This window comes from Muscardinus avellanarius, assembly GCF_963383645.1.
Source record: "Muscardinus avellanarius genome assembly, chromosome: 13".
Lineage (NCBI taxonomy): Eukaryota > Metazoa > Chordata > Mammalia > Rodentia > Gliridae > Muscardinus > Muscardinus avellanarius.
The window spans coordinates 4,137,774-4,153,590 of NC_137799.1; the positions used below are offsets into that span (position 1 = coordinate 4,137,774).

Consider the following 15,817-nt stretch of genomic DNA (forward strand, 5'->3'; position numbering starts at 1 on the left):
CTGCTCTCTGCAGCCAGGGGACGAGCCGACTTCGCCAAGAAGCGCTGCCAACGGGCGTGGTGCCCTGCCTGTCCCTGGGCACTACCCCCCATACACTCCGGACACCTCACCCGGTGCGGGTCACTACCACCTGTGCCCTCGCGCACCCCAGGGCATGCCCTCACCCAGCACATCCGACTACTGCCGTTCTCTCCTGGTGCCCACAGGCATTGGCCCAGACCCCTCGGGGGTCCCGGGCCCTCCTCCCACCGCTCTAGCCTTTCTCAGGCTGCACCAAAGATTCCATCTTGAGGGCCGACTGAGAGTGAGGCATCTTGCCCAGCACGTACCCAGCCCTCCCCGGGGGCGGAGAGAGGAGGCCTCTCACGGACCACAGTCCTCACCCGGCCAGGGAAGACGGCCCCACTGGGGTCACATCTCCTGCCACTCAAAGTGCCATTCAACACTGCACCCTGGGCTCTACGAGACCACCCGAGACAGGGGTTTGGAAGAAGGAGGACTTGGGGGGACGGGGAGGGCAATTAAATATTTGTATAAAAAGCAAAAAAGAAAAAAGTTTACTGATTGGGTTGGGGCAATATTTATTTGTTGTAAATAGAAAACGCTAGACTTGAATATTATATTAAAGTTCTGTTTCTACTACAGCCTGGTCAGCGCGGGTTTTGTTCTTCCGTATCCCGTGTGGATGTAAACGGGACAGACTCTCGCACCTCTTGCTGAGACAACGGAGCCTCGCAGGGCTCTTCGTTTCATTCGTCCCGAAGCAGAGGGGGCCAGCCATCCTTCTCCGGCACGCCGAGAAGCCCCGCGCCGACGCTTCGCACAGGGAAGATTCTAGTGTCATTAAACTGAGCTCTGTGCTGAGGCGGCCCCTCAGGACCCCAGGGAGCCGAGGTGGGAGGTGCTGTCACAGAGAATGGAGCAGTCTCAGAAACGTGGGTGTTTTATAACATTTGCACCAGAAAACGGCAGAGTAAGAAGCTCCAGCATCCGTTTCTTCAGGAAACCATCAAGTTGAGAGGGAAAGGGAACTATTTGGAGACCCTGGGACGTGGTCAGACACTGTGACCGGCATTTGATTAAGGGACGCATCGCTGAAGGTCAGCAATCAAAGAAATCTGTCAGGCCACGCGTGGTGGGCACGCTTGTCACCCCTGCGCTTGGGAGGCGGAGACAGGAGGAGCGCGCAGGTTCGAAGCCAGCCGCGCGCGCTGGCTTAGGAGACCCTGTTTCCAAATAAAAATGTAAAAATAGGTCTGGGAGTGGAGCCCGGAGGTAGAAGGGCTTCCAGGAACCCCAGTACCACCAAAAAAAGAAATCTGTCAGGTCACAGGTGACCCCAGACGAGGGAACAGACGATTCAGCTACGACACAGGACAAGGAATGCAGGCGTCACGCAGATGGTGTGGAGTCACCGTAAGGACAGAAGACTGCAGACTTCAGTGAGCAACAGAGCCGCTCCGACAGAGGCAGACTGGCATCCAGAGTGATCACTTTACGACACTCCTCGTCAGTTCTCAGAAAATCACAATCATACAAAGAAAGGAAACTGGCACATTCGTGGGGCCGGGATGGGGGGAGAAAAGGATTCGATAGAAACAATCCCAGCCGGGCGTGGTGGCGCACCCTTGTCATCCCCGCGCTTGGGAGGCGGAGACAGGAGGGTCACACAGGTTCGAAGCCAGCCGTGATGGCTTAAGAGACCCTGTTTCCAAATAATAAAAGTATAAAATAGGTCTGGGAGCATAGCCCAGAGGTAGAAGGGTTTCCAGGAACCCCAATACCACAAAATAAAAAATAAAATAAAACATGCTAAAAAAGCCAGGTGCGGTGGCATGTGCCTGAAATCCCAGTATTTGGGAGGCCAAGACAGGAAGATCACAGGTTTGAGGCCAGCCTCAGCAACTTAATAAGACAGTCAGCAACCTAGCAAGACCCTGTTTCAAAATAAAAAATAAAAGGGTTGGGTATAGTTTAGAGGTAGAATGCCCTTGGGTTGATTTTATAGTACCAAAAATACAAAATAAAACATGCTTAGTAAAAGCAAGTCATCCTTGAAAGATATATGTGAAATTAAGACATTCTCAGATCAAAAGTAAGCTAGTTTATTAGTAGATATGCCTACAAGAAATCTAAAAGGAGTCCTTCAGGTGAAATTGAAAGCATTAGACTAACTCGAAGCTATATAAAGAAGTAAGGGACGCTGAGAAGCCAGGTGGGGTGGCACACACCTGTAACCCCAGTGCTTGAAAAACGGAGACAGAAGGATTGCAGGTTCAAAGCCAGCCTCAGCAATGTAGCCCTCAGCGACTCAGCGAGACTGTTTCAAAATAAAATAGGACTAGCAGTGTAGCTCAGAGGTAGAACACCCCTGGGCTCAGTTCCCAGTACCAAAACATAAAAAGAAAAAAAGGAGGTAACTAACAGGTAATTAGGGAAAAAACGCCTTTATCCAGGGGTGGTGGTACATGCCTATAACCTCAGTGCTTGGGAGGCTGAGGCAGAAGGATCACAGGTTCAAGGCCCATCTTGGCAATTTAGCAAGACGCTGTCTGAAAAGAATAAAAAGAGCTGGGGATGTAGCTTGAAGGTAGAATGCCCTGGGTTCAGTGATTCCCCAGTGCCAAATAATAGCAACAGCACTTGCAAGGAACACGTCCTGGCCGCCTTTCCACAGCTTTGGGACAAGAGGAACAATTGTGCTTGTCCTGCTGGGATTCTCTGACCATCAGACAGGGATTTGTAGAAATCGGCACTAAGAAAGAAAAATTGCAAACAGATCAAATCTGTGATGTCAAGAGGAAATCGCCCAAGGAAAACAGTAGGCAGCGGACAGGCAGGACTCTGCCCCTGTCGCCTCTAAGGAACACGACTGACCCTTTCTCTTAGACTTGAATCCTGCCTCCTGACCCCAGAATCTCGTTGCCTGCTTTTGTGTCTGGGGAAGAACCTGTGATGAATACCTAAGGCCGCCGTGGGCCTCCTGCCAGAAGCATCCTGCCACCTGTGGGCCAAGCTCCAGCACCACTGTGACTCCTTGTACCATTAATGTTACACACACGCACACGCACACGCACACACTATATATATATATATATATATATATATATATATATATATATATATATATATGTTTATTGTCCTGGGAATTGAACCCAGGGGCATTCTACCTTCCAGCTACAGCCCAAGCCCTTTTTGTTTTTTATTTTGAAACAGTCTCACTAAGTGGCTGAGGGTCTCAATGAGTTGCGGAGGCTGGCCTTGAATTTACAACCTGCTTCTTTCAGCCTCCCAAATACTAGGATTACAAGCAGGTACCCCACATCTGACTCTACTGATTATACCCCAAAGTACCCCAGAGAGTCCTACCCCTCTTCCAGGTTTGTGGTGACCACTCATCCTGGCCAGGGGCCCCCTGAAGGCCAGCTAAGTTTCAGTTTACCAGGACCAGGGTGCTGGTTCCCACCAGCATAAGAACCCCACACTTGACTTCTCAACCTGTTTCTTCCTCTCTAAAGTGAGGGTCGTACTTGGGACTTCCTAGTACCCGGGAAATAATGGAGATACTGGGGTGGTGTTGGACCAAGCACCGGCTGCTGCTGCGGGTGGCTCTGACGGACCCTCCTCCCTCCAGCATGGTCTTGGAAGCAATGACACACACCAGCAAGGAGAGGGAGAGGAGGTTTTTATTCAGGAGGAGAGCAGGAGAGGACAAGAGCCCTGCAGGTCCCACCTTTGAGACCTCTTGGGGCTGAAACTCCTGAGACTCTAGAAGCCAATGACTGCGGGCATCTGGGCCCCCAGGGAGTCATCCTCAGGGAGCTCAGGGGCGGCCTCAGAGTCGTCTGCGGGGGGCACTGGGGCAGCCTCGGAGTCGTCTGTGGGGGGCACTGGGGTGGCCCCCTTGTCGACCACTGTGGGCAGCAGCAGGTAGTTCTGGGTCCAGTACTGCAGGTAGTGGGTTCTGAGATGCTGCTTCATGGACCCGCTGTTCATGCGCTTGGTGATCTCCAAGTAGCTGCCGTCCTCCATGGTGTACGGGTCCCAGTGTGTGGGCACAGCTGAGTGGCCCATGTTGGGGTCCCTGCAGAGTGCAGAGAGGCTGGGTGGGGGCCGAGGGCTCCCGGGAGGCTGGAGACGGGCTCCCAGCCAGCCCCAGGTCCAGATGCCCACAGCCTCCGAGCCACCCGACCTGGCCAGCCCTGGCTGGGGCCACGTGCGGTCTTCTTGGGGCTCAGTCCCCAGCGCCTATCCTCACGTGCAACCAGAAGCACCGAGGCTCAGGCAGGAGGAGCTCAAGCCCTCCCCACTACTGAGTGAGAGGACAGAGGTCAGAGCCCAGGCCTGCATGGCCACGGTGGCAGGGGGTCAAACCTTCTGCCCCCTGCTCTGGGCTCCACCCCACGCCTTACCCACTTCTGGCGAAGTTGGTCCAGTAGGCGATCATGGCCTTGGAGACGGTCCTATCCTGAGCCCGGTAGCCCAGGGGGGTGGCGAAGGGCTTCCCAAAGACGTACTGGAGGTCATCGGCGTGGTCGGCTCCCATCCATTTGGGATAGATGGGCATCCGAGAGGGGTGGGAAAAGAGGTAGGAGTAGGTCTTGGCACTCCTGGCGGGGGGACAGATAGCCTGGGTTGGCAGGGGCTCACCTGGGCTGCTCAGCCCAAGATGGGCCTGCAGGGAGGCCGGGGAGCAGAGAAGGGGCTGGGAGGCTCCCGCAGGACTCAAGCTGAGGTGCTCCCCTGCCCCCGGGAAGGGCCAGCGCAGCCCCAGTCCACGGGTTCCACAGTTCTGCAGTGTTTACACTTCACCTCTAGAGAACCTTTGACGGCACCTTCCTCCTATAATTCAGTATCAAGGGCTTTGTTTGCTTATTTGCTTTTTTTTTTTTCTCCGTGTGAATTTACATCTTTCATTTGATTGGACAACTTATATTCCTCCTCCGCCTTCACTGAATTCAGGGCTGACCTGATTGGTCAGTTGGCCGAGGTGCCTGGACAGCAAGGCTGAGCACCTTGGACCCCCTCCCATCAGCGAGCGCCCCTCCCAGACCCTCACTTGGCATTGGCTCTGTGCTGGGCTATGGCGATCTCTGTGGGAATCAGGAAGAGGATGTCAGTCTCTAGGTCCACCACGGTCTTCTTCATGGTCTCCTGGGATGGTTCCTGGTCCCAGGGCTCAGTGTAGACTTGATAGGTGGCCTGGGCACCCTGGAGCCCCTTGGTGATGGTGAGCCCGCTGACCAGCCTGTAGAAGTCCTCCCTGCGGGGAGCAAGCAGCCACTGACCCTCCTCCTAGTGCCACCAGGAGGGGGGCTGCACACCTCCGGGCCAGCCTCCCTCCCAAGGCGGATCCCTTCCCTGGGGCGTGGGGCCTGCTTACTCTGTGATGTCCTTGTAGGTCTTGTCAACGGCCGGCATGTCAACGGTGGCAAAGAGGTGGCCATCCATGTCATTGACGCCCGCTAAGTAGTCGATGTCCGCAGCATTGGCGAACAGGTTGACGGGGTCATCGGGGATGAAGTCTCCGTCGATGACCGGGACGAAGCCCAGATAGTGCAGCACTGGGTCTGGGTGGGAGAGCACAGGTTCTTGGACCTCCAGGGTCTGCCTGGCTCTTCCCTGGGCCTCTTGCATCCAGCTGGTCTCCTTCCTGCTCTGACCTAGACCAGGGTTCCTTAACCCAGGTACCAAGGACCTTGGGAGTAGGTAATCCTATGTCGTTGGGGACTGGGGGCCCTGTGCAGGGTGAGGTGTTGAGCAGCAGCCCCGGCCCCTCAACCTCTGGAGGCCAGTGACAGCCCCTCCAGCTGCAAGACTTTGTGGGGGGTGGTACTGCGGATTGAACCTGGGGAGGTTCTGCCTCCCCAGGCAACGCACATGCTTAGCCAGCACAAGGTCCTGTGTTGGGTCCCCAGCACCAATAAACAAAAAACAAAAAATGGACAGGTTTGCATTGGGACCGTACTGTTTGCTTTGGCTCTGTCTGGCTTAGTTCACGTTGCTTAAAGACGCAAACAAAGGGCTTCCTTAGGCTGTGCCTGAGAAAAGGAGCTGGGGAGGGTGCATTCCAGGTACTGGTATTCATAGGCTGGGCTGGAATTTAGAAGTGTTTGTTACGGGGTCCCAGCTGCAAGGGCCAATGCTGCAGGAGGTGTTCAGCAAATGTTTGCCCAGTGAACTGGGGACAGTCCCGTGGCACAAGGGCCCTGGGTCTGAGGTCCAGGACTCTCCCTGAAACTGCGAGTTACTGCAAGTCTAAGCATCTGGAGGTGGGGCACAGGCTCATCAGCTTCTCAAAGGGGCACCCATGGTCACAGACAGTGGCACCTCCCTCCCGCATCATGGGGGGCCCCAAGGCCAAGGCCAGTGGTGGCAGCAAGCCGCCAAGGAATGCCAGCCACCTAGTGACCTGGGCCCCCACGCCCCTGCCCCGCGGCACCACTTACACTCCAGGCCTCTCAGGGGTAACTTATAGGCCAGCGTCAGGGCACGGGGGTCAGTCACCTTCAGACACCCGGCCATCCTGGCAGTATCTTCCGTGGGGCAGCCTACTTTCTCAGCAATCTGGGGGCAGAGATAAGGGGCAGGCGGGGAAGGGCAGGCAGGGATTTGGAGCAACGGCGCATCCCACACAGAGAAGGGGAGCAAAGACGGTCCCCGCCAGGACATCCGATGGAGTCCCTGCCCTCCACCTACCTTTTTGGCCCAGAAGAGAGGGTTGCGCTGGATGGCCCAGGGGCTCAGAGCCACGCCGCTCTGACTGATGGCTCTCCGGATGAGGCCCTTGTTGTAGGGGGAGAGGGTCTGCGACACACAAAAGTGCTGTTACCTGGGCTGCAGACACCACAGCCAGTCCACTCCGCCCATGTCCTCCTTCCCACCACCCTCCCAAGCCCCTGGGGACAGCTCCTTCTCCAGAGCCCTCAGACCTGCAGAGAGACGCTGGCACCTCCAGCTGATTCTCCGAAGATGGTGATGTTGTCGGGGTCCCCGCCAAAGGCCGCGATGTTCCTCTTCACCCAGGCGATGGCCATGTGCTGGTCCCGGAGGCCATAGTTACCTGGGGACAGGGGAGAAAGAGGGGCCTTCACCCGAGACCCCCAGCTGGGCCTAGAGGGGAGCATCCCAGGGTCTGCACACAGTAGGTGCACATGGATGTGGGTGGGAAAAAAAGTGTCCTCAGGGGTAGCAGATGGGGGTCCCCAGCGGGGTGCTGGAGGGCTGTGGGGTCGGGACATGGACGGGGTTCGGGGCGGCTGGGACCTGCTGGCCTCTCTCCCCCTCTGCCTGGTCCCTCCTGCAGTCCAAGTCCTCCCGGCTGCCTCTCTTAGCCTCCCTGCACCTGTCTGTCTGTCTGTCTGTTCATCCCACAACCTCTTATTTCCCTACAGCTCCCAGTGGCCCCCGCGCCTCACAGTTCCACCTGGTGGATGGGGTTCCGGGCCTCCCTCTCTGGGGGGCTTTCAGGAGCTGCTGGGGGTTGAGGGGTGCTGAGGAGCGTCCCCTGCTGGGCCCGGAGCTTGTGCTCCACCCCACCCGAGCACCCGAGCACCTGGCAGGCTGGCGTCCCCGGTGCTGAGGAAGCCCAGGGGCCCGACGCGGTAGTTGAAGGTGACCACGATGACGTTGCCCCGCGTGGCGAGCTCCTGCCCGTCGTACAGGTAGTTGCTGAGCACGTTGGCGCCTTGGCCGGACCCCATGAGGAAGGCTCCTCCATAGATCCAGATCATCACGGGCAGGTCCCGGGAGACTGAGGGGGCGCAGGCGGTGACCCCGATGCCCACCTCGGCCCTCCCCCTGCCAGGCCCTGCCTCTGAGTGGCGGGCTCCCTGCTCCAGGCTGGGACCCCCTCCCCACCTCTGTCGACTTCAGGGGGTTCGCCTTTGCAGCTCCCAGACACAGCCCGGGGCAGCGCTCAGGCGCGGGGGTTCCTTGAGGGAGTGGGGGAGCCAGACCTTCCTTCTTCCCCTGGGGGACCCAGATGTTGAGGTACAGGCAGTCCTCGTCCCCGTAGGTGTTATCCTGGGTGATGGTGGCCTGCAGGCATCGCTTCTTGAAGGACTTGGCCTTCAGGGTCCCTGCGCGTTGCAGAAACTGACGTGAGAGGAGAAGCCACCCTCCCCACCCGCCCCAGGGCCCACCCGGCACCTGCGGTGCCCACCTTGCCAGCCAGGGTGACGCTGGGGGTTCTCCAGGGTCTTGGCAGTGGCGAAAGGGATGCCCTTAAAGATGTCGACGGAATCGCCCCCCAGGAGGCTGAGCTTCTTGTTGACACCTTCCACGAAACCTCCTTCGGTATACACAGAGCCCAGCTGGGGGTGAGACGCAGTAGGGTCACCGGGGCTCAGGCCAGGCCGCCGGAGCAGGGTCCAGGGTGCCCGGAGGCTCCTAGAGCCAGCATCAAAGGGGCCAAGGCAAGGCAGGTCCCTGCCTCCTGCCATGGGGCAGGAGAGCCTGGCTCCCCGCCTCTGCCCCTGGGGTCCCCGCTTCCTGGATCTGGATTGGTTCAGCCCGCATTCCCAGTCAGCCAGGGTGGAGCCTGGCTTCTGGCTCTGGATGCCCAGCTGAGACCTGGAGCCTCAGTTTCCCCTCCTGTAAGATGGGCTGCAGCAGATCTTCCCTCGCGACCTGCAGGCCACCAGATGTGGCCTGTCAGCTATGGGTGGTGATGGATACTCAGTAGCCCACAAAGCCTGAGAGCTTCCTGCATGCAAGGGGGTTGTTTCTTCCTTCTCTCGTCTCCTCCCACTGGGCTAGCTGGCTGGGCACAGAGCACCCCCCCATCGAGACCTAACCAGGGGCTCCCCACCCTCTTCAGGCCAGCAGACCTGCTGCCTGGCGCCCAGCCTCGCCTCTGAACTGCCTACGTGAGCCAGCCCACCCACCCTCTCGAGGGGCCTGGAGGGAGGTGCTTATCCACCTGCTCGCTGCCCCTGGGGAGCTGAGGCTCAGGGGCCTCCCTGCTGGGAGACAGCTGCCCACCTTAGCTCTCCTGGCCCCCACCTGTGCTGCCCCCTTTCTGTCCAGGCTGGTGCAGGAGCAGCTCCCCTGCACAGGCAGCGGTGGTGGTCGCTGCTTTCCAGTCTGCACCCCCTAGTCTGAGGTCTACACTGCTGACCCCCTGCCACACTGGGTGGGAGAGTGGGGCAGGCAGGAGCTGGAGAGGAAGGAGCCGGAGGCGCAGAGGCTTCCTTGTCCCACGCCCTCCCGCCATGCCGCTGGGAAGAGGCAGAAGGCCAGGTCAGTGCCCGGGGACCAGGGACCGGGAAGTCGCCTCTCAGAAGTGTCTCTATGTGGTTGGGATGGCCAGAGGGCCTGGGGGTGGTTCAAGGTGTGGGGACCCTGGAGGGATCACTGGCTTCTGGAGCAGCAAGGGGGAAACCTGGGTCCCTTCAGTACCCAAAAGAAGTCTCCCAAGAAAGAGAGCTACTTCCCTTCCATGACAAAAGAGCCCGGGACTAGCACCCCAGCTTCCAGGTTCAAGGGCAGAAGGGGGGCAGAGAGTTGGGTCCTGTTGGAAGGAGGGGTCCCCAGGGCCTGAGAGGGCAGGATGAGGTGTAGAGAGAACAGGTCAGAGAAGAGTGTGGGGCCCTCTGAGTCCTGCTGGGCCCATTCTGGTTTGTGTGTCTCTGGGGGTTCCTGTGGCCTGTTCCTCACATGGTTAAAAGGTAGATTTCACAGATGCCCAGACGAGCTGGGCAGCCCCTGACTCCAGAGAGGAGCCCTACGTGCATCAGGTGAGGTCTCTCTCGCGCCGTAGATTCCCATCAACAACTGCTTATGATTGATCTGGGATTCAAATTCAGCCAGAGCTGGGTGTGATGGCCCACGACCTGTAATCCCAGCACTTGGAAAGCTGAGACAGAAGGATCACAGGTTCAAGGACAGCCTCAACATTAGTGATGTGGGCACTGTGAGGTCCGACGCTGAGGTCTGGCCAGAGGAGGCCGAGAACAACTGTCTCTAACCACCCTCTGCCCCAAGCCCCATGAATTTACCTGCTCTGGCCCAGTGCCAAGCCCGCCAATTGGAGAAATACAGGACTGCTTTGCTCTCCCACCCATCCTAAGCCCCCGAGGCTCCTGGCACCCGTGGACTCTCTCTCCTAATCAGTTGCCTCCTCCCAGGTTTATTCCAGAATAAAATCCGTTCCTGAGGATCTGTGCTCTCTTTGACCCTATATTTCCCAACTAGTGCGACTCTCAGCAACTTAGTGAAACCGTTTCAAAACAATAAATAAATAAAGTGCTGGCGTGTAGCTTGGAGGTAGCATGTCCCTGAGTTCAATTCTTAGTAACACAGAAAAAAACAAATCGGCAGGGCACGCTGACCATCTCATATGAATGAACAAGAGCAGCACAGTGGGTCCTTTAAAACAAACTCAGCAGGGTGTCCTGTCCATCTCTCACAAGCGATATGGGCGGGGTGGGTGCTTGGCAAGCTTGCGCTGGGTTCTCTTGCCCTGCCCGGCTCTTTCTGCCCGTGACTCATCTGTCCCCACAGCTCCCACATCGGGCTCAGCAAAGGAGAGGAGCCGCTCCGCAGGGCTGTCGCTTACCTTGGCGGCCCTTGCCACTGCTAAGCAGCAGGCGAGGCCCAAGACAGCCAGCTCCAGGTGCCCCATGGCGACTGTCTGCCCAGGCGGCCTCCTCCCTTCCTCCTCACCTCGGGTACTTATGGAGCCAGAGCCAAGGCCACGAGCATGCGCACAGGCGTGGGCAGGCTGCCCCTGAGCACCCTGGATGGTGCCCACAGAGCACCTGTGCAGGTCTCTGCCCTCCTGGGAGCAGAGGCAGGTGGCACCGCACGAGGCAGGGCAGGGGAGCCAGTTGGGTGCCGGCTGCCCTGCGGTCCTGAGCATTTATCAGGGCTTGGTGTCACCTTTAGAGAAACCGACACGCTTGGTCGCGGTGCCTCACCTGCCCCCTAGCTCAGCAGTGGGGTGTTCATGGGGCCAATTTGTGTGGGACTTCTGGTTAGAGGTGGCTATGCGCTGCTGGGCAGGCATGGCTGACCCTTGTCTGCACAAGAAAAAAAATTTTTTTTAAACTGGGGATGGAACCCAGGAGCATTCTACCTCTGAGCTATATCCCCCAGCCCTATTTTTTATTCTTTATTTTGAAACAAGGTCTCACTGAGTTGCAGAGGGCCTCACTAAGTAGCTGAGGCTGTCCACGAACCCCGATCCTCCTATCTCAGCCTCCCAAGTACTGGGATTACAAGCGTGCGCCACCATGCCCAGCAGTGAGACCCACTTTTAAAAATAAAATAATAAGGCCGGGCGTGGTGGCGCATGCTTGTAATCCCCGCACTTGGGAGGCTGAGACAGGAGGATCGCATGGGTTTGAAGCAAGCCTCAGCTACTTAGTGAGGCTTTCAGCAACTTAGTGAGACCCTGTTTCCAAATAAAATATTACAAAGGTCTGGGAGTATAGCCCGGAGGTAGAAAGTTTCTGGGTTCCACCCCTATACCACCAAAAAATTAAAATTAAAATTAAAAAATAAAAGACTACAAGAATAAAATAGGGCTGGGGAGTGTAGCCTAAGGGTAGTATGCCTCTGGGTTCCATCCCCAGTACCACACACAATAAATAAATAAATAAATAAATAAATAAATAAATAAGGCCTACTTTTTCTAGGAACATGTGTCACTCTGAAACCAGAAAGGGTTACCCAAGTGACAGATGGCTATGAGCCAAGCCTCAAGAAGGTGCCTTTAAGAGTCTTCATGCATTCAAGAAGACCTCAGGGGCCCCTGGGAATCCAGACCCCTCCCCCAGGCCAGCGGCCCTCAGGCTGGACCTGCAGCCCTCTCCCATTCACAAACCTGCATCACCCCCCCCCCTCCGTGGGGTCGCCGGGCCCTATGCACCTGCGCAGGTCTCTGGGCTGCGTCGTGGGGGAGGTGGGAGGGCAGTGGGGAGGCGGGAAGACACCAGGAAGAGGAGCAAGAGTCGTCAGGCAGGAAACGCATTGTTGACTGGGTCCTTCGCCGCTGCTCTCATTCTGAGAAGCGATGCTAAGGGAGTCATTCTGAGCGGAATTCTGGATTGCTCAAGAGGTTCAACGTTCAATGCGGGTTTTTTTTTTTTTTTTCCTGTACTGGGATTGAACTCAGGCGTATTCTACCTGGAAGGTACACCCCCAGCCCTATTTTTTATTCTTTATCTTGAAACAGGATCTTGCTAAGTTGCACAGGGCCTCACTCAGTAGCTGAGGCTGGCTGCGAACCTGCGATCCTCCTGTCTCAGCCTCCCAAGTACTGGGATTACAAGCGTGCGCCACCACACCTGGCTTTTATTTTAACTTGTGGAGTCTGGCCTCAAACCTGTGAGGTTTGTCTCAGCCTCCCCAGTCCTGAGATCACAAGTGTGTGCTACCAGAAAGTGTTTCTTTGGAAGAGCAGACATTTTTACTTTTTCTGAAGTCCAGCTCATCAGTTGACACTGAATGCACATACGTGTCCTGGCCTTCGTGTTGTCTCTAAAAAGTCATGCAAAGTGCTGGTCATCTAGGCTGCCTACTGTTTTCTTCTTAGGAGTTCTATAATTGTACGTTTAGGCCTGTGATCCATTTTGAGACAGCTCTTGTGAAGAGCGTAGGGTCTGTGTCCAGATTCATTTTGCTGCATGGGGACGCACACCTGGATCGGTGAGGTCTCTGTTTTTAACAAAAAGTGGTGGTTATTTACATAATTAACAAGGAGCCCACACAGTCATGTGCAGAATAGATGATCTGTAAAAACAAGTGAAGTCATGAATTAGCAGTTCCGGAAACACCCAGAAGAGACTAGCATTGTCCATTCGAAAGTAAAAATGGGCTGGGTATGATGGTGTTCTGGAATTCCTGTACTTGGGAGGCTGAGACGGGAAGATCTCAGGTTCCAAGACAGCCTCAGCAACATAGAAAGGCCTTGTTTCAAATAAAACAATTAAAAGGGCTAAGGGTATATCTTGGAGCTTGAGTGCCTCTGGGTTCAATCCTGATACCAAAAATAAAGAGATAAATAAGTATCTCCAGTTGGCTTCCTGGTGCCGAGTCTAACGGGTCTATGAGCTGATTCTGCCTACGGAGCTGGTGACAAGGGGCAGGACTTGGCCTGTGTGTGTGATCTGGGGTGCGGCCCGCTCAGGGCTTCTGTGCACCCGGCCCTCACCCCCTGGGCTGGGGAAGACCCTGCCCTCCACTGCTCCTGCTTTCCCTCTTTTAGCGTTCCAGTTCTCACAAACCAGATGGGAAGTCAGGCAAGACCGGAGGCGGCGGGGCCGGCACACATCAGCTGTGCTAAGGTAATTTGGGGGACAAGATTTAGTAAAAAATGACTGGACTCAGAGTCCTGAATCCTACCCATGACCCTGTTAGGAAATTCAAGGACAGGCTGAGGGCCTGGGTGTAGCTGACATTGACTGCACATATTTGTGGCATGCAATCCATCACGCGCTGGGATTACACGCGCCATCACACCTGGCTGGGATGCGTGGTTTTTTCTATGGAAAGATTCCATGGCTGTCACTGGATGCTTGGCGAGTCTGTGACCTTCCAAAAAGACCAGGCCAGAAGTATCAAAGTATCAGACTGATGTAGTCGACAAGATAGGAAACGGAATCAAATTGTTTAATGCCACACAGAACTTAGGCAAGTATGTTTTTAAGAGTTGGGGGTCTCGGTGTCCCTCATCAGATGACTGGATAGGAAAAATGTGGCGAATACACACAATGGAGTTTTACTCTGCCATTAAGGAAAAGGCTGGGCGTGTGGCACACAGCTGCAATCCCAGGACTCGGGAGGCTGACACAGGAGGATTGCAAGAATACCAGACTGGATTGTCTACAGAGAGGCTTATTTTTGTCTTATGGATCTGGAGGCCCAAGGGCAGGGCCAGCAAACACCCTTATGCAGCTCCATCTCGTGGCAGAAACAGGTGAGACTTGTTTGAATCCTGACCCAAAAGTAAAACTTTTTTTTTTTTTTTTCCTGAGACAATCAGGGAAATGTTGAAAATAAAACAGATACTAAGAAATTACTGGAAATCTTGATAGGTGTTATAATGATCAACATGGTGTGTCAACTAGGCTAGACCAGTCTCCAGGTATTTGGTAAAATGTTATTCTGGATGTTTCTGTGAAGGACTTTTGCAGAAAATTAATAGACTGGTGGACTTTAATGAAGATTACTCTGCACGTGGGTGGGCCTCATCCCGCAGATGCACAGAGATGGCCTCCCTGAGAAGGAAGGATTCTGCCAGAACACTCTCTGGATGGTAGCTCTGCCCTGGGTCTAGACTGCAGTCTGGACTTGTACCTCCAAAACTGTAAGAGTGAATTCCTTACAACAAATCAGTGCACATCCTAACAGTTGTGCTTTTCTGGGGAACCCCAACTAGTACAACAGTTTATTTTAAATAAAGAAAATTCTAAGCCATGTGTAGTGGTGCACTCTTGTAATCCCAGGGCTTGGTAGGCTGAGACAAGATCTCAGGGTCATGGCCAGTCCCAGCTGCTTAGTGAGGCCCTCAGCAACTTAGTGAGACCCTGTTTCAAAAATAAAGAATAAAAAAATAGGGCTGGGGGTATAGCTCAGAGGTAGAATGCCCCTGGGTTCAATCTTCAGTACCACAAAAAAAGAAAAAAAAAAAGAAAAAAGAAAAAGAAATTCATAACCAGGCATAGTGCTGCATACCTGTAACCCCAGCACTTGGGGGTGAGATAGTAGGATTTCAGGTTGGCAGCCAGCCTGCAGTTTAGTAAGACCCTGTTTCAAAATAATTTTGTGTGTGCGGTACTGGGGTTGAACACAAGCATTTTACCTCTGAGCTATACCCCCAAGCCCTACTTTTTTAGTTTTATTTTAAAACAGGGTCTTGCTAGGTTAATGAGTCTCACTACTTGCTGAGGCTGGTCTTGAACCTGTGAACCTCCTGTCCCAGCCTCCCAAGTACTGGGATTACAGGCATGAACCACCACACCCGGCTAAAATTTTTTAAAAAAAAAGAGCTGGAGGGAGCTGGCCATGGTGGCACACACCTGAAATCCTAGTACTTGGGAGGCTGAGATAGGAGAATTGCAGGTTTGAAGCCAGCCTCAGCAACTTTGGGAGACCCTGTTTCCTAAAAAAAAAAAAAAAAAAAAAAGGAAATAAGAAGAAATAGGGCTGAGGGTGTGGCTCAGGGGTTCAATCTCCAGTACCACCAAAAAAGGGGGGAGGGTGGCTAGGGTGTAAGGCTCAGAAGTAGAATGTCCCTAGGTCCCATACCCGTTTTTTAAAAAAGAAAAACACAGACATAAAAAGTTTTATGTGTTGGAGAAAGTAGTATGTGATTTCCACATAACAATTCTAACAAAGCATAAATAGAAAACAAAAACTTTGGGGCACAGAAGCTTCTAAACAAGATTGGCAGAATTCACTAACTGCTAAGGCGGGGCGACAGATAAACAGGACTCAAGAAACAGTCCTAGCCGAACACGGTGGCGTACGCCGGTAATCCCGGTACTAGGAAAGCTCAGACAGCGTTGTGGGTTCGAGGCTAGCCTCAGTAATTCAGTGAGACCCTGATCCCAAATAAAAAATAAGCTGGGTATGGAGACACACACCAATAACCCCAGTACTTGGAGTCTAAGATAGAAGAATTACAAGTTCAAGGCTGGCCTCAGTAATTTAGTGAGACCCTTACCAACTTAGAAAGATGCTGTTTCAAAATAAAAAGGATAGAAAAAGGCTGGAGGTGTTGCTCGAGATGGAATGACCCTGCATTCAATTTTCAGTACCAGAAAGAAAAAAAGGAAAGGGAGGGAAGGAGAGAGGGTGGCTGGGTTCT

General features: G+C 54.5%; 1 protein-coding gene across 1 annotated transcript; it reads right to left on the reverse strand.

The window, feature by feature from the left end:
• Positions 1 to 3,768: 3,768 nt before the first annotated feature.
• CEL (carboxyl ester lipase) lies at positions 3,769 to 10,627 on the reverse strand (the record flags this gene model as incomplete). The annotated part of the gene is made up of 11 exons (XM_080709045.1): positions 3,769 to 4,084; positions 4,413 to 4,610; positions 5,060 to 5,263; positions 5,384 to 5,570; positions 6,450 to 6,567; positions 6,700 to 6,807; positions 6,933 to 7,063; positions 7,556 to 7,753; positions 7,959 to 8,081; positions 8,165 to 8,315; positions 10,562 to 10,627. 11 exons carry the CDS (start codon positions 10,625 to 10,627, stop codon positions 3,769 to 3,771), a joined length of 1,800 nt encoding a protein of 599 aa, XP_080565171.1.
• Positions 10,628 to 15,817: the final 5,190 nt, after the last annotated feature.